This window comes from Denticeps clupeoides, chromosome 7 (assembly GCF_900700375.1).
Source record: "Denticeps clupeoides chromosome 7, fDenClu1.1, whole genome shotgun sequence".
In the NCBI taxonomy this organism is placed as follows: domain Eukaryota; kingdom Metazoa; phylum Chordata; class Actinopteri; order Clupeiformes; family Denticipitidae; genus Denticeps; species Denticeps clupeoides.
In genome coordinates, this window is record NC_041713.1 from 20,152,576 (window position 1) to 20,160,794 (window position 8,219).

General features: G+C 45.3%; 1 protein-coding gene across 1 annotated transcript; it reads left to right on the plus strand.

The window, feature by feature from the left end:
• The first annotated feature begins 210 nt into the window (after positions 1-210).
• On the plus strand, positions 211-7,172 carry e4f1 (E4F transcription factor 1). Its single transcript, XM_028986611.1, has 14 exons — positions 211-348; positions 664-776; positions 859-946; positions 1,965-2,128; positions 2,206-2,326; positions 2,416-2,568; positions 2,687-2,820; positions 2,992-3,207; positions 3,839-3,953; positions 4,062-4,279; positions 4,516-4,714; positions 4,927-5,084; positions 5,417-5,488; positions 5,616-7,172. Exons 1-14 carry the CDS (start codon positions 267-269, stop codon positions 5,964-5,966), a joined length of 2,184 nt encoding a protein of 727 aa, XP_028842444.1. The 5' UTR covers positions 211-266; the 3' UTR covers positions 5,967-7,172.
• Positions 7,173-8,219: the final 1,047 nt, after the last annotated feature.

An 8,219-nucleotide genomic window follows, 5' to 3' on the forward strand; every position in this document is an offset into this window, starting at 1 on the left:
AACGTGAATTTTAAATCCCTGTCACGTACTTCTATGATGTTTGTCCACGATCTTGCTGAGCAGAAGAGCGGGTCCCTGCTGAGCATCAATCCGCAAAGCCAGCGGTGTGCGGACGGAAACCGGCGCGTTGCTGAAGGCTTCGCGCATGCGCGTAGCAGCGCGCCCGCCCGCCCGCACGGGCCTTGTTGTTGTTATGACTACGCGGGTCGTAAAGCCGCCATGTTCCCTCGCCGCGGCGTTGCGACAGAGACTGGCGGCGCGACGACATGAGAGGGGAGAATAAAAATACGGCAGACGCGGAGCACGGCAACAACATCATCACCATTCAAACCACGCTCGGCGACGAGGGTAGGCGCGCTCTCCCGGCGCGGAGCGACACCGGACCCCGTCCGCCCCGCAGGCGCCCGCTCGGCTCCCCGGGCTCTTTATAACCGCGTTGGTGGCGAGGTTGGCCATTGCGCTAATGTTAGCGCTCAAGCTGCCTAGCCTGTGGCTAAACTGCACACTTTATTCTTCCACGATGGAAGCGCGGCGCGGTCGGAAACTTTTGAATGTCACGACGTGATTCGTCGTAAATGAGCGCACTGCCTGTGGTTTAAAATGAACGCTGTGTGTTTGAGTGTCAGAAAAGCCTGTCGTTTTAAAACTGTCCCCGTGTTTCAGATGAAGATGTGCACAAGTGTGGACGCTGCCTGGCGGAGTTCTCCGCGCTGGAAGCCTTCATACAACACAAGCTGCAGAGGGGCTGCCAGCGCGGCCACGACGCCCCGACTCAGGTAGCGCAAGACGCACAAACGTTATTCGGAAGATGTTGAAATAGTCGTATTGCTTACGTATTGCCCGAATTGGACGATGCAGGCTGCTGCTGATGGATGCAGTTCAGATCCACCAGAGATGAGCGAGAGCAACGTGCCGTCGGCCAGTCCCGACAGACCCAAGGCTGCAGGTACCTCCGTGTGATTTAGGCAGATAAATCTCACCTCCCCTGCAAGCTTGCATTTTTTCTAAAGTGGATTCTGTTGTCATGTCAAGTGATGTGCACGGTTCCTATGGGCATTAAAAACCTGGAAAAGTCATGGAGTTTGAGAAGAGAATTTTCCAGGCCTTGGAATAAAAAAAGTAAAAGTGAAGTGATTGTCACTTGCTTTTTAACCATCACCCTTGGTGAGCAGTGGGCAGCCATGACAGGCGCCCGGGGAGCAGTGTGTGGGGACGGTGCTTTGCAAGGGTGATTGTTAAAAGCAGAGGACACATGTTGTGTCACCGTGTGCTGTGCTGCAGTGTTTCAAAATGACAATCACTTCACTTTCATGAACAGTGAAGTACATAGTTCCCGTGAGACTCCCGTTTTCCACAACTCCAACATTTAAAACTTGCGCAGACCTGTAGAATCTTTGCTGCCATTAAGTAGTGAACCGCGTCACATGGTGCTGTGATTGTTGCTTCCATAATCCAGCACCTCTGTACCCACGTCTTCTTTTAAAAGTCATGTAAATTACAGCTGATGATTTACGCCTGTACATGATTGGGCTGCGCCAACTTGGAGGAAGAAATGCTGTTGTTTAAGTTAAGCTTTTTTGGGCTTTTTCAGTTTAGTTAAAAAATATTTAGGTAAATTTGAGTTTTTGTGACACCCCCCTACGTTTGCACTGAAATATCAGAGAACATGCGTTCATGAAAATCTGCCTTAAGAGCAACTGAGAAGTCATGGAATTTTTTTTTTCTAAGAATGTGTAGGAACCCTGGATGTAAAATAATCATCTTCTTCCATCCGTGGTCCTGTTCTGATGCTGATGTGACCATTTTATGTGCTTTCTGTGGTTATTGGTCAGTATGGTCACCCTGGCTGGTCTGCAGCCCTATACACAAACTGGTGCACTGTTATGGCCGATCGATGTATATGATGTCTTTCAGTGCTACCAAGGTCTGCAGGACTCTCATGGTTCCGCTCTCTCCAAATATAGGTGGGAGATGTGGGAGGAGGGTGGGTACAGCCAAAGTTCCTACTTCTTCAGCCGATGTGGAAGTCCAGACCCCTGACACCACAGACAGTAACAAACTTGTTCTTCTGCGGGTCAATGATGAGGGGCGTTTCGTTTGCCACGTTTGTGAGAAGACGTTTAAAACGGTAAAGCCCATTTTTCTTATTTGAGAGCGAAGAATTCCCTTATTCTTTCAAATATTTGAGTACGTTTTCTGTTTTAGACCAACATTCTAAGGACCCACATGTTTACTCACAATGAGAAGAAAGACTTCCAGTGTGAGATGTGCGGGAGTGCCTTCAGGACCAAGGGCTCGCTGATTCGCCACAACCGGCGACACACAGGTAATCATGGGTGCTTGCACCGTGGTGTAACATGCCAATTGTTGCCCTCAAGCTGATGCTGAACCCCCCCTCTCCTGATGCTGACCTAGATGAACGGCCGTACCGCTGCACCTTGTGTGGCATCTCCTTCAGGGAGTCTGGGGCTCTGACCCGCCACATGAAGTCCATCACTCCGTGCACTGAAAAGATCCGCTTCAGCCAGTGCAAGGAAATCCTTGTCAGCAAGGATGGAGTGCAGAAAGGTACACGCTGAGCCCCTGAGAATCTGACCGCAGCCGTTTCAGGGTTTCACTTCATCAGCATATGAAACAGATTTGGGGTGGACAAGCAGAAGATTCTGTGATGTCTTTCAAATTCTAGAGGAACAGGCCCTGGCCGAGACCACTGAAACGGAGGGACAGACCCTGCCGGTGGTTGCTGTGGTGGACGGTGGTCAAGAGCTTGTCCATGAGCTGCACATCCAGGTCGTGAATGAGACAGTGACAGGTCAACAGGTCAGGGGAACTTCATGGTATTAATTACTACATGTTTCATGGAACATAGTAAATGTTGTGATGTCGTGTGTAATTCCAGTGTTGGTGTTACTGATGCTATTGAAGGCCGAAGGATGTTGTTTTGTTTTTTGATGTTGTATTCTCCTGCCCTAACTGAGATCCTCTTGCCAGGTTGTGGAGTCACAGTCGGAGCCATTATTAGAAGGTGACAGTCTGATCTGCCAGGCAATCATCAACTCTGGCATCACTCTAGAAACACAGTCGGTGACTGAACACGCTGAGTCGGATATAAATAAAGAGACCCCTCCGAGCCCGGAGGCTGAGAGCCGTGTGGCTGACATCCAGGTGATGGAAGAGTGTGTGGAGATGGAGACCGAAGAGACTGTGGTGAGTTCATACCCCAGATTGCTCAAGCCATTTCCTCATTTAATGAGGTCGAGAAATTAAAGGCAGTTTTTCTGTACAAATGGGAAAAAAAGTACAAAATAATCTTTTTTTTTTTTTTTTATGGATTGTGTTTCAACACTATGAAAAGTCATGGAATAAGAAAAGAGAATTTTCTAGGTCTTGAAAAGATTTGGAATACAGAATCAGCGCATAAAGTTCTGGAAAAGTCATTGAAATTCTGATTGACACATGAAGGTACAACATGAAGTACATTAGTTCCCGTAAGACTGCTCGAGAAACATTTTTTTTCTATGTTTCTACGTCTGAGTATATATGCCTGAACGTGATTGAGGCCATTTTACTCTGGCTCAGGCTTGTGCAAACTTTTCAGGGTTGTCTTAAATTTGTTTAACAATATTTAGGTAAATCTGACTCTCTGTGAATTATTATTATTATTCATTTTTTAAATAAATTTGCAAAAGTTTCAGAGAACATATGGTCATGAAAATTGGCCTTCGAGAGAAGCTTTAGTAAGAACCTGTTTGTTTTTTGTCTATGGTTTTGTCTATTAAAATGACTAATATAATTGTCTCTACCCTCATTACTGCGATTTTAATTTATATTACTGAAGGAGTTGTCTGAAAATGAGGGGGAAACTGCTCCGGTAAAGGTATACAAATGCCCTCACTGCAACAGAGTCTTCAAGGCACTGAATTACCTTCGATTCCATGTCAAAGGTCACCTTGGTAAGATGTGCAGTTTTTTTTTTTTTTTTTTTTTTTTTTTCTCCCCCTCAACTTCCACTTGATTAACTTGTTTATTTGAATCTTTTTAATGTCTCTCTCTTTGTGCAGGTTTTAAGCCATTCAAGTGCATTGTGTGTCAGAAGGAGTTTCTGACTGGTTACCTTTTAAAGAAACACATGGAGGTCCACCTGAGTGAGAGGCGCTATAAGTGCGGCGAGTGTGGCAAGCTGTACAAGACCATTGGCCATGTACGTGAGCACATGAGGGTCCACTCTGACGAGCGGCCATACCATTGTGGGTATTGTGAGAAGTGCTACAAGACCAAGGTGTGTGATCCATGTCTAGTAGGCCATCGGTTTTAAACTCTAATCATCTGCCTAAAAACTTTCTTTGAAAGCTAGAGTTTAATGGTTATTTGATCAGCTGAATACATCCCACTGTCATATTTTATTTGATGCCTACAATTTGTTTATTTGTTCTTTGCCTCAATAGCCACCTACAGTATTGTATGGTAATAGATGATTTTAGATGTGTACATATCACATTTGTCTTGCTTCTTTAGAACGCGCTGCAGGTTCATCAGCGCACACATGTCCAGGAAAAGCCTTATGTGTGTCCCCACTGCTCTCGAGCCTTCAGGGAGAAAGGGTCACTGGTGCGTCACATCCGGCACCACACTGGAGAGAAGCCATTTAAGTGTCCTAAGTGCAGTCGTGGCTTTGCAGAACATGGCACACTCAACCGCCATCTGCGGGCCAAAGGTAGGCCTGTAACAAGCGACTACAATTAGTCACATGAGTTTACGTCATTAGGGAGCCGTGACCGTTAAAATAAAAAATGTTAATATATATAATACACACACACATATTTTCTATATCTTATATATCATTTTATCAGAGTGCTTTTATAGTGCTTTATTTTTAACAGTTGCTGTTTGTACTTTTTTTTTTTTTTTTTTTTTTTTTTTTTTCAGGGGGCTGCTATGGAGGCCAGAAGGACCCTGAGCAGGCAGTGCCTTCGAAAGATGATCACATGTCTGCGGAGAGCATTGCTGTCATCACTGAAGACCCCCACGCTGTGCTGGTGGAGTTCTCCTCCGTAGTGGCAGACACCCAGGAGTACATCATTGGGGTGAGGTCCTCTTTGCCTTGGATGCAGCCCGGGCGGTTTTAATCTATATCTGCTCATTCCCAGTTGACCTCATTATCCTGAAGTTCCAAAAACAGTATAGATACCCAGAGGTTATTTTTGGTTGAGATCAATTGATGGCCAGTGAGAGCAGGTCTGTCTGATTCAGTGCTTCATTACTTAAATATTAGAGATAGACTATAAAGACAAGTTAGCCATAACAGAAGTTGGAAGAATAGCCCTTTTGAAAATCAGTCAAGACCCCAATGAACCCACCGTTTTTCTTTGTCTGAATGCTTTCTTCATATTGAATTAGGGTATTATTGTCTCTTCAGGCGTCCACTGAGGAAGCGGTGCAGGCAGATGAAGTGGCACTGATCCAGAATACCCAGGGGCAGGACAACATGGTAACTTACAAAAATTAAATTGTTTGCATGGTTGAAACTGATCAGTCACTTTTAACATTAGGCTTTTATGTCAAACTGATGTCAAATCAGTTTTTCCTCTGAAGTATTTCCTGTGGTCCATGTACAGATGGGTGGCCACATAATGCAGGTGGTGCAGCAACTTGTGAGTCAGTCCCAGCAGCAGGGTGGCAGTGGGAGACACATCATTGTGCGCAACGTCTCACCAGCTGAGGCCACCGGCGCTGCAACAGCCACTATATCAGACTGTGGGGACACCATCACCATAGCCACACCAGAGAGCCTGACTGAGCAGGTGGCCTTGACCCTGGCCTCTGCTATTGGCGATGCAACCATCCTAACTGAGAGAGCAGACTCCACGGTCACGATGGTGACGGCCACTGACGCGTCAGAGCCCGAGGAGGAGTTTGTCATTACAACTGTTCCAGATGAGGTGGAGGTGCAGACGGTGGTGGTGTGATGGCTGCAGAACCGACAGGCTGTGCTTTGTTAAACCGAACAATGTCTGTTTTCCAAAACTGCTTTTATTTTCTGTTTTTCAATGCAAGTCTCAGATTTTAATGTGCTGCTCTTTTCACAAGATAGGAAATCATTTGTTTTGAAGCTTCATTTTCATCTCAATTAGGAACATTTCAACGTGAGGCTTAAAACTGCTGTCCATGACATTTTACCCCTCGGTTTATAAGCCCGATGGAATATCATGTCCTGTTAGCAGCACTCCTGTCATGATGTAGCTCCTCTTGGACAACTGTGCATACAAAGTGTCTGCATGGACCCCTGTCCTATGTTTAAAGACTTGTATTCACTGGGCATGGATTGTCCCTTAAAGAACTTCTTTGCACTGCATGATTATCTTTAATAGTCAGTACTGCTTATTAATAAAATCAGACTTGCTTGGCTTGCATGTCTGAGCAAAATGTTTTCTTTGACCTGTGCCCAGCTGAATATTAAATTTCCAGTGCTTCCATGTTGTCATTTTTTTGGACCCCTCAAAAATAACTAAGTTATTGGAAAGTGTTTTAAAAGCTAAAAAATTAATTCATGTTTTAAAAATTGATATGTGTCTGATATGATCTTTGTTTTTGAGTTACTGTTCTGATTGTTTGGCAGCTATGCAGTCCCATGCACATCAAACTGACTTCCTTTAATCAGAATTATCTTACCCCCCCTCGGTAATTTGAGCTACATTAGCTCTCCTGTTGGATCAGACAGCACTGGCCAGCCTGTACTCCCCACTTTCAACATTAGTCCCAGACCTTGGCAGGCACTTGTCTGGCCTTTTTTTTTTAAGATGCACCCTTAATTTAGACCCCTGATTCAACCTCTATGGCTATAACAATCTCTATTGGATAAGAGAAAGAACTAGTCTGTGCAGGGGAGGTTGGAGAGCCCTGAAAACAAATGGCTTATGTTTCAGCCTGCTTGAAGTTCATTCTAACATAGTCCATTGGGACATGTCATATTCTTAACTTGATTCGTTACAGATTCATTATTTATTTAGGTCATGTAGAGCCCTTTCAGATAATACCTTAAATGAATCCAGTTGCCTTTGTTCAAATGGTCATGAGTTGTGGAACCGTCTGTGTTATTCATATTTTTGTTATTCGTATAATCTTTATATCTATCTGTATATAAAACAGTTTTTAATAAAGTTATTGCATATAAAGGGAGTTTTGCATTTTGTTCTGTGGAGTGTGTCTGTTAAAATATACTATAATAGCAAGCATTGGCTTGCACATGTTTATGAAAAAGTGAAGTGATTGCCAATGTCAAACACAGCACAGCACACGATGACACAACGAAATGTGTCCTCTGTATTTAACCATCACCCTTGGTGAGCAGTGGACAGGCGCCCAGGGAGCAGTGTGTGGGGACGGTGCTTTGCTCAGTGGCAGCTCGAGATTGAAACCGGCAACCTTCTGATTTTGCGTCCGCTTCCTTACCCGCTAGGCCGTGGCAAAAGCTAAAAATTAATTAACCAAAGCCCCCCCCCCCTGCAGATGTTTGTTTGCTTTTGGGGTGCACAGCATGGTTTGGGGCTGCTTCTGTGGTGCTCACTGTGGATTCTGGAACTGTTGGCAGCCCGCAGGGTGAAGATCCAGTATGCTCTTCATATGGCAGCTCAGGCTGTCCAGCTCTCACTGGTGTTCCCCCACAGCGATCCGGAGGTGAAGTGTACAGAGAATCAATCTTGTTGATGCCGGGAGGTTTGCTGTGTCCTATATTCGCTCTGGTGACACCGTCTGGTAACACTGCCCACATTCCGAATTTTAAGAAGGGCTACAAAGCGACACACAGGCTAGGACGTTCCAGTCATTCTGGAAACTGCAAAGACTGTTCCTTACTCACTTCACTTGTCTTTCAGTTCGGTGACACGATCTGACACGATCCTTCCAGTGTCCCTTCCATCTTACATTTACAGCATTTATCAGACGCACATATCCAGAGCGACTTACAATCAGTAGTTACAGGGACAGTCCCCCCCTGGAGACACTTAGGGTTAAGTGTCTTGCTCAGGCACACAATGGTAGTCAGAGGGATTTGAATCTGGGTCTTCTGGTTCATAGACCAGTGCTTCCACTCACCTCTGTCCATGTAAAGAACACAGAGAATCGGCTCTGACATCGCCGATATCTGTACGCTTTCTCGAGCTGACCCAGTTGATCCACCAGTGTGATACACAGATCTCCCCGAGGCCACCAGAAAGGTCGGT